Genomic DNA, 18,810 nt, shown 5'->3' on the forward strand with positions numbered 1-18,810 from the left:
TACAGCCCCTGCTTTTTTTCCCCTACATTTCTTTTATTTCTTGGCTTCTATGTGTGAAAGGAAAGTACCTTGGGCCCCCAAAGTCACTAAGGAAAACTCAAGCTGGAAACTGCTTAGAGCAAATCTGCCTCCCTTTCTATTCAAAGTCACCCCTCTGCTCACTGAGATAGATGCATACCTGATTTGCCTCCTTTGGAAAGGCTAATCAGAAACTCAAAATAATGCAATCCTTCCTGTATCACCTGTCTGTGACCTGCAAGCTCCCTCCCCACTTTGAGTCTTCCTGCCTTTGCTTCAAGTTGTCCCGCCTTTCCAGAATGAACCAATGTACTTCTTATATATATTGATTGATGTCTCAAGTCTCCCTAAAATGTATATAACCAAGCTGTGCCCCCACCACCTTGGGCATATGTCATCAGGACTTCCTGAGGCTGTGTCATGGGCTCGTGTCCTCAACCCTGGCAAAATAAACTTTCTAAATTAACGGAGACCTGTCTCGGATTTTCAGGGTTCACATGTCACAGGCTCCTAGTTTTCCTCCTTTCTAGCTCTAATTCTCATTGTCGGAAACAGTGAGACTAGTCATTAAATATACATGTAGCAATGATCATCAACAGGCCTTCCATCCTCTGCCAGACAGTCCAGTCTCAGAGTTCCCCCAGGTTTAACAAGAGATTCCTTCTCACTCTACACTTTTTCTCTAGACAGTCTCATCAATGTTAAAGTTTCAATTATAATCTATATGCTGTGGACCCACATATTTTTATCTTCTCTGAATCACTGATTCACGTATTCAACTGTCTTTTTGACATCTGAATTTGATTGGGGCGTTCACACTCTCCTATGTCCAGTCTGAATGTGTCATCTTCCCCCACCTCACTTGCTCTGCGTATCTACCTACCCACATGCTCAGGGTAAAAACTTGAAAGCTTTTAATTTCTCCTTACCTTCACCCTTTCTTTGTATGCAGTCCACCTCCAAGTACTGTCAAGTCAGTCTCTTAAATGCCTATTTAAATCTTACTCTGCCCCGCATCCCTGTAGACTGAAGTACAATCATCTCTCTCCTGAACTATTGCTATAGCTTCCTAATTGTCTTGATTTACATCAGCTCTGCCCCTTCCAGTCTACTCATCACACTACATCTAGAGTGATGGTTTGATGCAAAACTGATTGCATTGCTCCCCTGCTTAAAATTTTCCAATGTCCTCCATTACTCCAAAGTCATAGATCAAAATTCTGCAGTTGGAAATTTTTTGACACCTGCCCATGTCACCAGACTATCTAGTACTATTTACTTTGTCTCCCTGTGTTGTAGGCACTTCATCTTCTTTCTGTCCTACAAAAGCATCGTGCTCCTTCCTGCCCAGTGCCTTCACTCAGGCTGTTCCTTCTGCCCAGAGTCCTCTTTCTTCCCCTTTCCTTACCCTCACCCCACCCCCATTTAACCTTTTGTTTACAGCTTTCTAGAGAAAAAAAATATTATTAATTAAATATACATATAGCAATTGGAAATCCATATTGATCTTAAAAATCTTTAATTTGAAAAGACGTGAATCTTATAATTAGGTAAATATGCTTGTAAATAGTTGAAAGTTAGTTGCTTGCACATGGTTTTATAACTTTCTATTTTACTCTGTTTTCCTTCTTATAGTAATTATAATCATAAAATTTATTTGAATTTTTTTTAAATTTTTTGATATGGAGTCTTGCTCTGTTGCCCAGGCTGGAGTCCAGAGGTATGATCTCAGCTCACTGCAACCCCCACCTCCTAGGCTCAAGCAAGTCTCCTTGCTCATCATCCAGAGTAGCTTGGACTACAGGCGTGTGCCCCCACACACAGCTAATTTTTGTATTTTTAGTAGAGATGGGGTTTCACCATGTTGACTAGTCTAGTCTTGAACTCCTGACCTTAAGTGATCTGCCTGCCTCAACACCCCAAAGTGCTGAAATTACAGACATGAGACAGTGTGCCCAACCCAGAATTCAAAATTTTAATATGTGTCTCTCATCTGTTAGAATGTGAGTTCTGGTAGATAGTATTTACCACTAAATCTCTAGTACATGACATAGTATCTAGCACAAAGTTGGTGTTAAGATTAACCAACATGTTCAAATCAGAATTGCTCCATTTCCCATTAGGTAATGTTCAAACCAGACTTGTGTGCCCACCCTGTGCTAGCTTCCATTGCTATTATAACACATGACCGCAAATGTCATGGCTTAAAAGAAGGCACATTTATCCTCTCACAGTTCTGGAGATCAGAGGTTCAAAATCAGTTTCACTAGAGTAAAGCCAAGATGTCAGAAGAGGTGGTCCCTTCTTGAGGCTTTAGGAGACAATCCATCTTTTTGCTTAGTTTAGCTTCTAGTGGCTGCAAAGTTCCTTTGGCTGTATAAAGTAACATCCAAGGGCTTGGGAAATGGGATGTGGACATATTTGTGTGTGTGTGGGGAGGCATTATTCAGCCTACAACCCACCCCTTTGTCGAAAAACAAAAATGTAGAAGACTTAGATCCAAACTGGGAAATGGAGCATGGATCAAGAGACATCGCATAAGAGTCGAGACCATGTTTTAGACCTGGTATGGCTCCTTCCTAGTGGTGAGATCCTTGGTAAACTCCTTCATTTCTTCAAGCCTCCTCTGCAAAATGCTGGACCAAAGCAGGTGATTTCTTCCCTTCTCATGGGCTCCCAGTGGTTACATGCTACAGTATGATTTTATGCTATCCTCATGGCTTCCCATGGCCCACATGGCTTCAGGAACACAAAAGAAGCCCAGGAAAAGGTTTCAGGATCCCATACTCTTCCACTGTGAATGAGAGACAATTTCTTGCTGCTGATTTTCCTCCAGGCCCCCATCACAGTCTGGTTTCAATTTTGGTAAGAAGAGGGACAGAGAAACAGACCACATATGTAACATAACAAGCTCTGCACCCTTCCTCCTTTATGGTTTCTTTAAATACCAACATAGAAAACCCCCTCCCAAAACACCTAAAACTGGAATATCCCATAAAAGTATAACGATTTATTACCTATCCACTCCTTAAAAAATATAAAAGGGAAATAGTAAAAGAGCTAAAATTATTGTCCACTCATCTGGCATGAATCATTACATTCTAGACAACTTAGTCATCACAAAACTAAACAAAAAAATACGGTCCTAGACACTTGTAGATTGCACACTCATCTAGATTAAGAATCCCAGAGAGGATCAAAATAGAGGATTTATGTCTTTCAGCCTGTCTCAGTGCCTGGCAAGAGTAAGTGGCCAATGAATGTGAGATGAATTGAATCAGGCCCCTATAATTTTTTCACAAAGTATGAATGTGTACATGTGATTTGGAGCAGATCAAGTAGATATATTCCTGGATGTGTCTAGAAGCACTGAGAAGCTGTGTATGTGTGGGATGGAGGTCATTGGTGTGAACATACCAAAAACTTAACAGCAGAGAGCTTTCAGGGTATGCCCCAGCTTTTCTTGTGTTTCAGTAGCCCCTTGAAATATTAGAAAAGAGAAACAGAGACAGAGGTGAAGAGAGAGATAAATTTTATGGAGAAATAACTAGTTAAAAATAAAGTCAAAACTGAGTGTGAAAGTGAGACTTAAAATCAGGGTAATAGTCACCCAAATAACTTGTGCTTCGGGAGGAATCCTCAGGGAAGGGGTCATCTCCAGATAAGAACTGATCAAAGGAGATAGTTTTCGTTTGGTTAGGTTTTTACTAAAGCCCTGACTCCCTCTAGTGGGCGGACAGAGCAGTGCAGCATCCGTAGCAAGGTGTGTGCTCTTTTCAGGGCTAAACGTCCTTTGGAATCAAGATTCCTTTTTTCTTTTTCTTTCTTTCTTTCTTTCTTTCTTTCTTTCTTTCTTTCTTTCTTTCTTTCTTTCTTTCTTTCTTTCTTTCTTTCTTTCTTTCTTTCTTTCTTTCTTTCTTTCTTTCTTTCTTTCCTTCTTTCTTTCTTTCCTTCTTTCTTTCTTTCTTTCTTTCTTTCTTTCCTTCTTCCTTCCTTTCCTTCCTTCCTTCTTCCTTCCTTCCTTCTTCCTTCCTTCTTTCTTTTCTCTTCTTTCTTTCTTTCCTTCTTTCCTTCCTTCCTTCCTTCTTTCTTTCTCTCTTTCTTTCCTTCCTTCCTTCTTTCCTTTCCTTTCTTTCTTTTCTTTTCTTTCTTTTTCTGTTTCTTATCTCCTCAGCTTGAAGGTTGCATCCTCTTTATCTCCTTAAGTAAAGCTGGGAGTTCTGTAGGACTCCAGGAGTGAGGACAATTATGCTTAAGACACTTTGGTTTCAGTTTAGTCCCAGACCAAGGGAAAACATTTCAAAATTTTAAAGTAAATCCTTAAAAGTGTAATTTACACCAGAGCGATTGACCTGGCATTTATGTAGACTGTAGTTTGAGAAATAATTCAAATGGTTTCCACTCATTCCCTCGGAAGAGTCCTTAGAATGTACTTCCATTAGTCTGAAAAATGTCTGAAAAAGAATCCTGATGCTAACAGTACTGGAAATAGGAGGGCTGGTGGTTCACGATCAGCCCGGTGGTATCCTCCATTCTATTTGCATCTAGGTAGAGAGACTGTGGGCAGTATGTGATCAGACAATTTGCTGAAGCGCTTTGGGCCTAGGGCATTTAATTTCTGTGAAGTAGGCTCATCAGTTATTCGCTCTGTTTTTGTGTCACCTCTCAGAATACATTAATGTAGGGGCAACCCTTGAACCCAGACTTCTGCCATGTGAAGACCCTTTGAAAATCCTGACAAACACAGACACTGCATAAGTGGTCAGCTAATTAAAGCTGGGAGGTGGAGCTGTCCTTTGTGTATCCAATAAGTACCCATCATCTCATTTGAGCATGAAAAGAGGCCACTGTTATTACTTTAAAGAAGGAAAGTAAGCAGGATAGCTCATATTTTTGGAACCATTTCTCACCAAATGGAATAATTCCAGTGATAAAGTGGGAGTGAGGAAGAAAGAAAAAAAAACTTCTAATCATAATGTTTGGGAATAAGAAAGAGGAAACTCACGTCAAAATCGACTTTCTCCTGCGGGTGCAAAATAAAGGCTTAAGACTGCTCCTGCTGAAACTTTGGGGAGGAAAACGGGAGCTGGCGGGTGGGCTTTGCCTGCCACTCAGCTCTCCCTCGCGGCGCGGGCGCGGCTGGGTTCAGCACCTCGGAAAGCGCCGCTCGCGGCGCCCCCGGATTACGCATGCTCCTTGGGGCCCGCCGCCTCGGCCATGCAAGTGCCACTGCAACTGGTGAGCACCGCTGGCAACTCACCCGGAGTTGACAACCGCAGAAAGACGCAGACACCCACTGACCTCCAGGCAACAGAGCGAGGTGGATGGAACTCTACGATCTCTTTCCCTCCAAGGACGGAAACCTCATCCAAGCAGTCCCAGAGGAAACCGACAAAGGTATTTGAAAGGGAGCAAGCGGCCCCAAATCGCAAAATTGAGCGACTGTGGGAGTTATGCGCCAATGCCCCAGTGACAGCGGGACACGGAGAGGGGAAGTCTGCGTTGTACATAAGGACCTAGGGACTCCGAGCTTGGCCTGAGAACCCTTGGACGCCGAGTGCTTCCCTTATGGGCTGCGCTCCTCAACTCTGCTCCAAAGCAGCCGCTGAGCTCAACTCCTGCGTCCAGGGCGGTTCGCTGCGCGGCAGGACGCGCTTAGTACCCAGTTCCTGGGCTCTCTCTTCAGCAGCTACTTTGAAAGCTCCCACGCACGTCCCGCAGGCTAGCCTGGGAACAACACCGAGGTAAACCGTCCCCAGAACGTGACCTAGAGGTACCTGCGCATGCAGATGGCCGATGCAACCGCGATAGCTACCATGAATAAGACAGCAGGCGGGGACAAGCTAGCAGAACTCTTCAGTCTGGTCCCGGACCTTCTGGAGGCTGCCAACACGAGTGGTAACGCGTCGCTGCAGCTTCCGGACTTGTGGTGGGAGCTGGGGCTGGAGTTGCCGGACGGCGCGCCGCCAGGACATCCTCCGGGCAGCGGCGGGGCAGAGAGCGTGGACACCGAGTCCCGGGTGCGGATTCTTATCAGCGTAGTGTACTGGGTGGTGTGCGCCCTGGGGTTGGCGGGCAACCTGCTGGTGCTCTACCTGATGAAGAACATGCAGGGCTGGCGCAAGTCCTCTATCAACCTTTTCATCACCAACCTGGCACTGACGGACTTTCAGTTTGTGCTCACCCTGCCCTTCTGGGCGGTGGAGAACGCTCTTGACTTCAAATGGCCCTTCGGCAAGGCCATGTGTAAGATCGTGTCCATGGTAACGTCCATGAACATGTACGCCAGCGTCTTCTTCCTCACTGCCATGAGTGTGACACGCTACCACTCGGTGGCCTCGGCTCTGAAGAGCCACCGGACGCGAGGACACGGCCAGGGCGACTGCTGCGGCCGGAGCCTGGGGGACAGCTGCTGCTTCTCGGCCAAGGCGCTGTGTGTGTGCATCTGGGCTTTGGCCACGCTGTCCTCGCTGCCCAATGCCATTTTCTCCACCACGGTCAAGGTGATGGGCGAGGAGCTGTGCCTGGTGCGCTTCCCGGACAAGTTGCTGGGCCGCGACAGGCAGTTCTGGCTGGGCATCTACCACTTGCAGAAGGTGCTGTTGGGCTTCGTGCTGCCGCTGGGCATCATTAGCTTGTGCTACCTGCTGCTGGTGCGCTTCATCTCCGACCGCCGCGTAGCAGGGCCGGAAGGAGGGGACGCGGTAGCCAGAGGAGGCCCGGTCGGAGCCAGCGCCCGGAGACTGTCGAAGGTGACCAAATCAGTGACCATCGTTGTCCTGTCCTTCTTCTTGTGTTGGCTGCCCAACCAGGCGCTCACCACCTGGAGCATCCTCATCAAGTTCAATGCAGTGCCCTTCAGCCAGGAGTATTTCTTGTGCCAGGTATACGCGTTCCCTGTGAGCGTGTGCCTGGCACACTCCAACAGCTGCCTCAACCCCATCCTCTACTGCCTCGTGCGCCGCGAGTTCCGCAAGGCGCTCGAGAGCCTGCTGTGGCGCATCGCGTCTCCTTCGCTTACCAGCATGCGCCCCTTCACCGCCACTACCAAGCCGGAGCCCGAGGATCAGGGGCTGCAGGCCCTGGCGCCGCTCCGAGCGGCCACGGAGCCGGACCTGCTCTACTACCCACCTGGCGTCGTGGTCTACAGCGGGGGGCGCTACGACCTGCTGCCCAGCAGCTCTGCCTACTGACGCGGGCCTCAGGCCCAGGGCACGCCGTCGCGGCAAGGTGGCCTTCCCTGGGCGGTGAAGGAGGGGAACGGATTAAGGAGGGTTTGGGGCAGAGTCGGGCGGGGGGGAAGCATTTAAGAAGTAGGTGAGAGGAGAATGGACAGAGCATGGAGGAGGAGCCTGTGGATAGGCTGGAGGACCTTCTCTGGAGAGGGGATGCTTCGAAATCAGGTGGAGAGAGGAAGCTGGCAAAGGGGCAGAGATGAGCTCTACTGGCCAGACCGCCAACCTCCGCTCCGCACCCCACAGCCTTTCCTTACTCTTCCCACGCTGGGCAGTGTGAAGGCGCCCAGAAGCGGAGAGAAGCAGCAAAAATGTAGATAAATTGGCACACCGAGCAGGGCTTAGCCAAATGATGCGCAGACAATTGTGCCCGTTTATTCCTGCGACTTCTGCGGAGAGTGCAGCCGCCGCCACAAAGTCTCCTTTGCGCCTTGGCTAACGAGACTGCAGCAACACCAAGGTCCTACTTGCTGCGGGGCTGCCCCAGGAATCTAGAGCTAGGAGGCAAGAAACGTTTTTGGAGTTAAGAAAGAGAACTGACCATCCTGATGCGTCCCCAGGAGAAACGGCAAAGGAAAGCCACCTCCCATGGAGTCATTATGACGATTATCATTCCGGACTGGGCCAGCGGGAACACACTGAGCCCGACCTAGCTGCACAGCCCCGGAGCTCAGACGTTAGCAGGGGGATAACACCTGTCACCAGCTTGGGAGAGCGATTCTCTGGGGAGTGGCGTCACTGAGGGAGGGAGCGGACGCAGTGTAATTAGAAGGGCTGGTTAAGGAAATTTATTCAGGTTGCTGCCCCAAAAGGTAAAAGGGGGCTCATATGCTCACTTGGTAGCAGAATTGGAAGTGGAGTGCTGGAGCGTTGCGAGGAGGAAGCCCAGGCGCTCCAGTTCCTCTGAGAGCAGGCTGGGTGCCTGCAGGTACTCTGGTCTGCGTGCTGCCGGTGAGCTGGGCCCAGAGGCATCTTGAAGAGCTCTACTGGGAAGAGTGGGGGCACTTCTGTATTTCCTCCCTTCCCACGCTTTGGGAATCAAGCTGTTCCTTTGATTGAGGCCCTGGACCAGCGAGTAGAGGGATGGTTCAGTATTTTTTTTTTTTCTAGTAGGCTTAGATAGAAGAGCAAGAAATGCCGCAGAAATGTGCAAGGGGAATTGGGGCGGGGGGGCAGGGGAAGCGGAATCTTGGAAACCAAATTCCTAGAAGCTGGGTGGGATCTCTCAAACGGAGGTGTGGGGTAGGAAAGAAAATAGTAGGTTCAGGTACTATGTTCTAAAGGGAACAGACTACTGGAGAAACTGTTCTGAGGGTATCACCAGAATTTCAGATGTAGGTTTCTTTATTACTTATATTATTGACAAGAGAAGGTAGGAAATAGGAATTCCCATCGGACAAAACCATCACCAATTTTCATTTATTCTAAAGAGTGCTTTACATATTGAGCATGCATGACAAATTCTTTTCCCAGCCTCCAGACAGTTTATGGAGCTGTCTTTAAAGATTGCCTCACATGTCTCATGTCAACTCTGTTCTGATCACAGGAGCTTAAGATGTTAAACCCTCACAAAGTCCTTTCTTGAGGCTCTTCTGAGAACTGGGATCAAACATCAGTCTGCCCACCCATCTGCTGGCTTTGATAGAGGTACTGCTACTCTCTTTGGCAACCTGGTTTGGGGTCAAGAAACCAATGATGCAGGCACCCACTGGGGTGGTTGTTTTAATATAATAAATAGCCATTCATAAAAACAGGTCTGTTTAAAGAGCCTCTTGAACAGTAGAATTGTTTAGTAGTGTTGTGAAAAGTTTTTCTGCAGTATCTGAGATTCAGGGCTCAAAATGTGAGATCTACAACTCCCACTTTCCCTGATCTGCTTTTTGTGATTGCAAAACACACTGAAATGACTAGACATTCATGGCTTCTCACAAAAGCAGAAGGTGCCAGTCTGGATTCTGAGCAGTCTTGTGAAGTCAGCTCGTTTAGAAAACTGAACGGTGTGTTTGTTTTGAAGTAGTCCATTTTCTTTTTCACCCTTTGGGAAGAACATTTATTGATATAGACATTGAATAGCAATTGGGCTAACAAAGACTGAAATGTAAGTTCCACAAAAGTCCCCCAAATACAAAATACATGAAAAAGTAAACACGGGAAAAAACTAACATTTGCATAGTAGGAGATCCTTCTATAACACGGATAATAGACTCTTAATGAGAGATTCTTATCAAAGCAAATTGCCATTTCAATTTTAACAATAGAATAATATGTGGGTAGCTCAGAATTCTTAGGAAAGGGTGTTGAAGTATGTGCATCTGCCACTAAGAGCACTAGAAAAACAGAAGAGAAGGAGCTGGAGGAATAGAAAAAAAAATAACCTCTATAAAAAGGGTCACTTTGTCCAAATCTCAAACACGGGGCTTCTGAGAACGTGGCAGGAGGGATCATAGATCATGACTTTGATCTACCACAAGGACAAAAGGGTCACCAAGGAAATGGTCAGATCAATTGTAATCAACAATTAGTTTTTGAGTGGCTGTTGTGTGCCAGCCCCTGTGCAGGGTGCTGAGGTGATATGCATGAACCAGACATGTTTCTGACTTCCACATGTAAAAGGACAGACAGCCGTGAGCACAAGCAAGATAAGACAGGGAATGACGAGCTGAATGTCAAAGTAAGGCTGAAAAAAAGAAAGACAAAAGGAAGGAAAGGTTGATCCTGCTGGGAGATCAGACTTTCCGGTCAAAATAATATTTGAGATAGGTCTAGATATATGGGCATAGTTTAGGCAGAATGGCAGTGGTGGGTTCGGAGGCAGAGAGGATATTCAACGCTAATAAAATGTGACTAAAAGCTTTAATGTTGGAATGTCAGATGCTTGGTTGGAAACATCAGAAGCAGGAAACAAAGTAGTAGGTATTCTCTTCTCTTGCAGGATTTCCCAGGATTTCTGTTGAGAGTATGCGTCCTTGTACTAGTTTTATTTGTCTGGGGAAAGGAAATTTCTCTTGCCAGAAAGAATATGTCATTGGTATACTGAGAACAAATACTTAGATTCCCAAATGTGGTTAAAGGCTTTGAAAATTGGATTATATTTACTTATTCAAACCTCAAGGGAGCTGAGTTCAATGAGTATTTGCATATTTGTGTGTGTGTGTGTGTGCGCACGCGTGCGCGCGTGCATGTATGCCCTGTGGTTGGTTAGGGATGACTACATTTGACTTCTTGGGGGTTCAATAAGATGGCCCTCAGCTATGGATCACCTTTCCAGCTGGCCCATCTATTCATTTCAAATCTTCACACATCAGAACAGTTTTTGGAGAAATGGGCAGGAAATAAACACCGAACCCCGGAGAGGATTCCATTTCTAAACCTTGCAGAGGCCAAGTACAAGTAGGGAAAGTAAGAGAGGTGGCTTGTCGCTGTTTCTTTCCTAATGCTAAGAGCTATGTGCCGTGAGGTTCCCTGAGCATTTACTTACCCTCATCCAACACTATGGGGTTGGGAGCAGGCGTTTTCCCTGATGGCCTAAGTGAGTCATGAACTTATTTCTCCAGGATGGATGATGGCCGGGGGATGGGAGGGTGGAGTAAGAAGAAGTGGTAGTTTTGTATATATTCTATAAAAGGAATGAGATTATTTCATTTGGGAGTGAATGTACTAATACAATACAGGAGGACTTGATTGGGAAGCAAAAAATGAGAAGGGAGCAAGGCTTGGAGGGTGATAAGTAAAAGAGTATGCTCAAGCCAGAGAAGACAGCCTAGTTGGGTCTGGAAGGCACCAGCGATCTGGAGAGAATGGGACAGACACACTGCAGGAGCCTGGATAAGGAAGCCGTATGTCCTGCAGGTGACGAAGTTGAGCAGGGGGCAGGAAGAAGTGGCCACTTTAACATAAACCCCTGCCCTCCATTGTTCTCCCAACATATACACCAGAAGTGGCCAGATCCACAGGGGTGTTTCAGATACCTTGCTCCACACCACTAGCACTGCCTCAGTCACAGGTATAAGAACCAGGTAGCTGCAGAGAGTGGGTTCTTCAAACACAAAGGAGGCATTGGTAGAATTGCAGCAACAAAGTGGAAGCCCAAGTAGCAGAAGGAGAAAGAGAGTGCGTGTGAAATATCAGGGATACCACTGCCTTTTGAGACCCTTGGGGAGGCTGGGAAGGAGAAGGAGGCTGCAGCACAGAATGACAACAAATGGCTCTGTGCTCCTAGGCTGGCTGACTTCGGTAGATACTGTCCTTAGACCTGGGCAGCCAGGGCCCCTGGTCTGGGTGTCATCATTAGAGGACCCTGCTCTGCCCCTTCACCTCCCCACATGGCAAGGAACCCACAGGGCCTTCTGGAGTTTGTGCCCCACCAGTCCTCCCACCTGCTCGATTATGCTTGGGTATCTGAGACCTTGAAATTTCTTGTCCAAATGGCCCTGAGTCTATTTACAAGGAATCCATGGGTTCTTTCTTGAGTCTATCCTCCAGAGGGAATTCCATGCCACTGAGTCTGTCCACCCTTAGGTGACTAAGGGTTGCCATTTGCAGGAGCGGTAGAGGGTGGCGGCAGGTGGGAGACTGTGGATGTGCTGATGCTAGCATGCACACAAGGACTCTACACTGCCTAGGTAGAGAGAAGAGTGGGGGAAGCAGTGAAGAGGGATGGGCTGTGGATCATGTGTCTCCATTCTTGCTCTTGCCCTGGACCCTGCAAGGGCAGTAAATGTACTAGTATAATACAGGAGGACCTGACTGGGAAGCAGAAAATGAGAAGGGCTCCTTATCCAGGCTCCTGCAGAGTGTCTGTCCCATTCTCTCCAGATCGCTGGTGCTTTCCAGACACAACTAGGCTGTCTTCTCTGGCTTGAGCATGCTCTTTTACTTATCACCCTCGAAGCCTTGCTCCCTTCTCATTTTCTGCTTTCCAATCAGGTCCTCCTGTATTATATTAGTACATTCACTCCCAAATTTTCCCTGTGAGAAGCTGTGTGAAGGAAGACCCAAAGCCCAGCAAAGAAACAACCAGAGCAGGCCTACTCTTCTCAGGATGGCTACAAATAAGCTGACACTGCAGGGGCCTGGCCATGCTACTGAATCCACTCATTCTCCTAGGCACGGGACGCACAGAAGCAACACACCAAGTCCCAAATTTCCCATTTCTCAAAAACAGCTCATTTCCCTTCTCCAAATTCCCTTCCAGCACCAAAGATTTTGGTCAGTTACAAGTTGAGCTGAGGCAATGACTACTCTACTAGACCCTAGATCAAGTAGGAAGAGGAACCACACAATTCTTCTAACTTATAAAAACATGTGGGCAGATCTGTATTCTGCACTGGTCAGGTACATCCAGGGTTGTGTAGGCAAATACTTAAGACTGGGGAACAGGACAATGAGCTTTTAACACTAGTGACAATCGCTAGCTCCGATCAAGTGCCAGACACCAGGCTAAGTGCTGTCCATACAGGAAGCAGCAGAACCAAAGTGGCAGGGTTCAAAGCCCAGCTCTGTCACTTAATAATTATGTGGTTTCAGATAAGTTATATCTTTCTGCCTCCATTTCTTTATCTAAAAACTGGAGAGCGGTAACAGCACCCACTCCCACAATTGCTGTGTTAACGTTAAAACATTTAGAATAGTGGTAAAGACTCCATAAATGTCATGGTTTGTGTTTTGATGTTTGTTTGTCTGTTTGTTTTGAGTCCAAAACTCACTTTGTCTCCCAGGGTGGAGTGTAGTGACACAATCACAGCTCACTACAGCCTCGATCACCCAGGCTCAAGCAATTCTCCCACCTCACCTTCCCCAAAAGTTGGGACTATAGGCATGCACCACCATGCCCAGCTAATTTTTAAAGTATTTTTTGTAGAGAGAGGGTCTCCCTATGTTTTTCAGGCTCGTCTCAAACTCCTGGCCTCAAGGGATCCCCCTGCCTCGATCTCCTAAAGTGCTGGGATTACAGGTATGAGCCACCATGCCTGAACCAATGTTATGTATTATTAATCATCACAACTCTCTGAGATAGCAATTCTTATCCCAAATGTATAGATGAGCAAGTGTGCCTTGGGGAGATTACATAGTTTGCTGCTGAGTGGCAAAGCCAGGATTCAAAACCAGCTGATTCCAAAACATGATTTTTATTAAACCATGCTGCCTCTCAAGGCTGTTGAAAACCTCATCATGGGGAAAGCAGTCGAAGGGGTATGATTAGAGAAAAACTGCTTAGCTTGGAGAAGAGAAGATCACAGGAGAAACAGGGGGCTGTTTTTTGAAAGACTTTTATGTCAAATCCAGAGGACAAAACAAAGGTGCAGACTAGAGAGAAATATTTTTACTGTGTCAATGAAATGAACTACTTTAAAGCGATGAATCCTCCAGCATGGATGTTGAGTAGACTTGTCAGGGGTATCATAAAGTAATAGGAATTAATTATGAGCAAATTAAATATGAATAAATTAATATCAGAGAATAGATCACTAACAATATTTTGAATATCTGTGAATTTGATGAAATATATGACTCCCCAATATATATGAACCCTTGGCTAAAAATAAATCAAATCACTTCATAGAACACATCCAAGCATCATATGTGGAATTTGTCTGCTTCTCAGGTCTCAGAAAGACCTGCAATGCCCTCTGAAAAGCAGCTCCTGCCTCTCCCCTACCCCTGCACTGAGACGCAATGAGAAAGGCGTGTATAGGCGCTACCACCCACACTTACCCCTTGCCGCCAATGCATGGAGGCATAGTCCAGACAAACGTTGTCTGAAATATGGGGACCGTTGTGCAGAGGATTGGTTTAAAGTGAGAGGTGGGCAGATTCTATGGCTGAAATCACAATACTGGGCGTCCAATGGGCAGACCCTAAGATTCGGAGCTGCAGGAAATGTTAACTTCCTGCCATGTGCTTCTCTGTGTCTGAGGTTAGGGTCATTGTCTCTTTATTGACCTAATTCACGTATCTAACAAAGAGAGCCACAAAGCAACAGCCTATCAGTGCCACCGCAGATGCTGTGATCACCACAATGACGACGCTCCCAGCTGTGTTGACCAGAAAGCCCAGGCCACCTCCGACTAGGATCTGAGCCAGCTGCACCATGCAGGTGAGGGTGGCGCAGTCCATGCCCTTCCCTCTCACGCTGTTGTCTGGATGCCCTCCTGGAGCCCGCTGCCTCTGCAAAGGAAGCACAGAAACACCATTTGACCTACAAAGAACTGTCATTTAAGGGCACAAGTCAGCAAAACTTTTCTGTGACCAACCAGTTAGTAAATACCTTTCGCTTTGTGGATTATACAGCCCTGGTCATAACTACTCAACTCTACTCTTGTAGTGCAAAAGCAGGGGCAATGTGGAGCTGAGTTGCCTTTCCAATATAGATTAATGGACATTATTAGCATTTGATTTCAGGGAATTTTCATGAATTGGTGATGTGGAACTGAACTGAATATTGATGGCTATTAGCATTTGATTTTATGCAATTTTCATGAATTGGTGATGTGGAACTGAACTGAATACTGATGGGTATTAGCATTTGATTTCAAGTAATTTTCACTTGTTACAAGATATTAAGCTTCTTTTGAATGTTTTTTCAATCATTTAAACAATTAAAAGGAATTCTTAGCTCACAGACTGTACAAAAACAAGTGGTGGGCCATAATCAATACAATGTAGTGGATACTTAATAAATATCTTATTCTTTTCCTTTCTTAGTGTTAAAAATTCAAAGATTTTAAGAAGGATGTTGAATTGCTGATGTCCTTAAGAGAAGCAACTTTAAAAGGCATTTCAATCTTTTAAAATATGGTTGCTACTTGATTAATATAATGTTTGGTTAATATTTGATATTTGGTCTGAACTGGTTGATAACTTTGTCATTTGTGGCATATCTCTTATGTGCTGGGCCTGGGTTTTTTTTACTTGTTACTTTATTTCAACCTCAACACCTCCCTAGATGCACATGTTATTATCATTCCCCCCATGGTAACAATTATAATACTAGCTATCATATTTTGAGTCTTTGTCAGGTGCTAGGGGGCACCACACTAAGCTTATCCACTATCTTGTTTGCTTTTCTCTAAGGTAAATAACATTCTTTCCATTTGCCTCATGAGGAAACTGAGGATCTGCAAGCTTAAATGATGATTTCCTACACTATTAGGCAAAAAAAAGCATTATGCTGAAAAACTCTCATCTTCGAATAAGAAAGGAAAATAAGAAAACAGATTTACATTTGCTTGGTTTTTATTTTAAAATGCTGGAAAGATTAACAAAAAACCTAGTAAGAGTGGTAACACATTGAGGTTGGAGGGAGATAGTAAATGGTAAAGGGAGCACGCAGTGTGCAGTTTTGTATATCATTGTGAATATATTATCTCACTTAAAAATGAACTCATTCTAAGTGCTACCTAATAAACAAATAAATAACATCTCCAGTGTAACGCAGCTTCCAAGTGAAAGAGGCAGGATTTGAATCCAGGTGTCTCTGAGCTTGAAGCATAGGTTTTCTTCCCCCAGTACCATGTAACACTCTCCTTGGAGGGACAGTTTTTTATGATAACTATCCCATTAGCAGCAACATCCCTGTCATGCACTAAAACCTTGGTGACAATGTTTGCCAGGGGATGAGGAAAGCCACAACTCTTTTTTGAAATGTTTTTACTCCTGGTGTGGCTCTGCCCTGCTGCCAGATCAAATGATGAAAAACATGGTCAGAATTATAGTCTCATGTTTACGTGTTCAGTGTTTTTGCAGTTTCATGCTGAGCTGGATTAAACTTGGAGTTATCTCTGTAGCTTTTATATCATTGCTCCAGTTAAGGAACTATAAGCCTATTTTCATGGGAAGAGAGTTGCAATTTTGATAAGAAGAGGTGGTAATTTTAGAGTGGAAATACCAACTCTGTTATAGGCATTGATTGCTTAGGTGCTTGTTCACTAGTTGAGTTCCAAGGTTTAAACGGCGCAGGTTCTGCTCAGGGCAGCAAAGTGGGGATTACCACCCATGATTCCAGCTTTCCTTCTCGCACAAGGGGTCTGACTTACTAAAATCTGGAATCTATTGCCTAGGACTTTCCTACCCTCAACAAATAATGCCGAGAAATTCTACCATGCACCTCTGCAGGTAGGAAGACCCTTATTGTGGGTATCCAGAAATGCTGCAGGTGCACCAGGGAGACCTATGAAGTGGTTATAGAAGACCTGGGTCCCTCTTTTTTGTCTCTGTGTAATTGTAGGCTGGTTTCCCCACCTCACCAAGCCTTCTTTTTCTAATCAGAAAAATGGGAGTAACACTCCTTGCCCTACAGCTCCCTAAGTGAGCAGGGATTGAGAGTAAGGACCAGAGAGCTGGGCTGCCCTGGGCATGCCTGTACCAGATCATGATTGCAATTGGTTGGGCTTTTGACTGCTGCCGTTTCAAGAACCCTTATTTTCCAGCTCTGCTCTACACATTGAAATCCTCCCCAGCCTTCAGATGAGTCTGGATGTTACCCAAGGCAGAGGTTCAATGACAGCACACCTCCTTTTCTTCCTCGCGGTGGTACTCAGTAATGAGGTTAAAGGGCACGGTGTACAGGGTGCTGGACATCACACCAAACAGGCTGCACAGGACCAGCGTGGAGTAGACATTGGGGAAGAGCCCAATAAATCCTGTCCCCAGGCCAAACAGCAAATATCCCGTGAAGTAAAGACCCTTTAATCCAATGTAAGATACCAAAAATTTCTGAAAGTCTGTGGGAAGAAGAGAGGGAGAAATTACAGCTGGCAGTGCCTCACAACATTTAACAATTTCAGACAATCCTTTATTCTGAAGATTCACTTTTTTGGACGTCCCTTGATACTGAGCCAGGAACAAAAGAATCCCCTTATCTGTGGGTTGAAAACAGCTGGCTTTTGGAACCATTTTAAAGACCTTTGCATAAAGGACAGCTTGAAATTGCCTTGCTAGGCTGATTTTTTTTCTACAAAGAAGAGTCTGGCACTGTTTAGCAGACAGCTGGATAGCAAAAAGAAGTCAGAAAGGTGGTAGAAAAGCTGACCTAACTATGGGAACCTGGGGCTGCAAGAAAAGTGTGGGTTATTCTGAATCAGTTGGGCTGTGGCCCCATAGGACCAAAATAATAACACAGGCCTATCTTGGCCCTATGACCCAATGTCAGGTTGGGGAAAATTGAAACAACCAAAATTTACAGAATGATCTAAGCCCCCACCTGAATGGACTCTGCACACCTGAGAAGGAGGTAAAGGATGTGCAATTATCTGAAGACACTTTCCCTGACTTGCCAATCCTTCCCAGGCTGGTAAGGGGCTCCCACAGCACCCAGCATTTCCTCATTGCTGGCTCCCTAACTCTTCGTAAGCAAGTTCCTTGACTTCTCAAAACCCCAGCTTCCTCATCTGAAAACTGGGAATAATAAAACCATCTTTTGGAGTTGTTGCCAGGATCAAGTGAGATGAAGTGTCCATGAAATCACCCAGCCTAATGCCTAGCATGTAGAAAACATGCAATTAATGTGGCTATGGCTATTGCAACAAAGACAGGCTGAGCTGGAGATAGCTGACTCTTAACTGGATTTCTCTTCTAGCAGGTCAGCTTGGCTTGCTTGTATCAGTATAGTGGTAGAGCTAATTTTTAAAAGTGAAAAATTCTGCTTTAAAACATTTTACAAGGTTTTCCACAATGGCAAGAAAAATCCCTAAATTGCTTTTATCTTCCTTTCTTAATCGGTTGTTTTTAATTCACACATTCCTCATCTCTCCCCTGCGCCATTCTCCTGGAACACAAGAATCAGGGGATAAATAACAGATACTTGAAATGTGGCTATTCAAGAATGAAACTTTCCATATCTATTCATATAATTATTGGACTTACAGCTTGTAGACAAGCAACCTTGTTTGCAGTACATTCGAATCAATTATGAAACTAAACACTATCTCACATTGATTGAAGACAAAGCTCTGAAAATGACAAGTGGGCAACATTGCTTCCTCTATTAAACTTATACCACGCCTGGAGGACTGTTGTTAAGGTTGAGAATAAAAAAATGAGAATAAAGCTAGATAAGTTTCTGCTTGCTTAATAATTATATTTATATAGAAAATGTAATCTAAGGTGTCTCAATACCTAAAAGATACCATCAACACCCATTAGGGAAATGCTCTTATCCAAGTGTGTATGCCAGCAGAGGAGAAGGCAAAGTAGGATAAAGAGGTACTTGGAAACATAAATAACTTCAATACAAAGACTGAAAGTCTGGCAAAGAATACTTTATTCACAAAGATAATCCAATGAACTTCAGGGCCAAGCTTGCATTGCCCTCTGATGGTTCTGATACCCAGTGGTAGTCATATCATCACACAATGCCTCTCTTCAGGACTGGGGGGAAATTATAGATTTAAGCACCAGCTATGACTAGTAATGTATATTATGGTATGAACAATTGGCCATGTCTTAGTACCTAGTGTTGTTACTCTAATTGGTATACGTGTACCTACTGTCTACAAAAGGAGCTTGGAAACAAGTCCCTATCATCTTTCTCCACCTTAGCAGCCAGATTGTCCTGCCA

At 45.1% G+C, this 18,810-nt stretch overlaps 2 protein-coding genes across 3 annotated transcripts in view; one reads left to right on the forward strand and one right to left on the reverse strand.

Moving 5' to 3' along the window:
• Positions 1-5,464: 5,464 nt before the first annotated feature.
• Positions 5,465-7,994, forward strand: RXFP3 (relaxin family peptide receptor 3). Its single transcript, XM_050793848.1, has one exon. It carries the CDS (start codon positions 5,802-5,804, stop codon positions 7,209-7,211), a length of 1,410 nt encoding a protein of 469 aa, XP_050649805.1. The 5' UTR covers positions 5,465-5,801; the 3' UTR covers positions 7,212-7,994.
• Positions 7,995-13,962: 5,968 nt separating this feature from the next.
• SLC45A2 (solute carrier family 45 member 2) overlaps positions 13,963-18,810 on the reverse strand; it is a 39,742-nt gene continuing 34,894 nt past the window's right edge. Inside the window, exons 6-7 of one of the 2 annotated variants that reach the window (XM_050793851.1) lie at positions 16,764-16,975; positions 13,963-14,420 (exon numbers count right to left, since the gene is read on the reverse strand). In XM_050793851.1, the coding sequence (XP_050649808.1) occupies positions 14,196-14,420; positions 16,764-16,975 (437 nt within the window). In that variant the 3' untranslated portion in view covers positions 13,963-14,195. Of the gene's footprint in view, positions 14,421-15,470; positions 16,976-18,810 lie in introns of those variants that run through there. The other variant, XM_050793849.1, reaches the window with a different exon arrangement.

This window comes from Macaca thibetana, chromosome 6 (genome assembly GCF_024542745.1).
Source record: "Macaca thibetana thibetana isolate TM-01 chromosome 6, ASM2454274v1, whole genome shotgun sequence".
Classification (NCBI taxonomy): Eukaryota; Metazoa; Chordata; class Mammalia; order Primates; family Cercopithecidae; genus Macaca; species Macaca thibetana.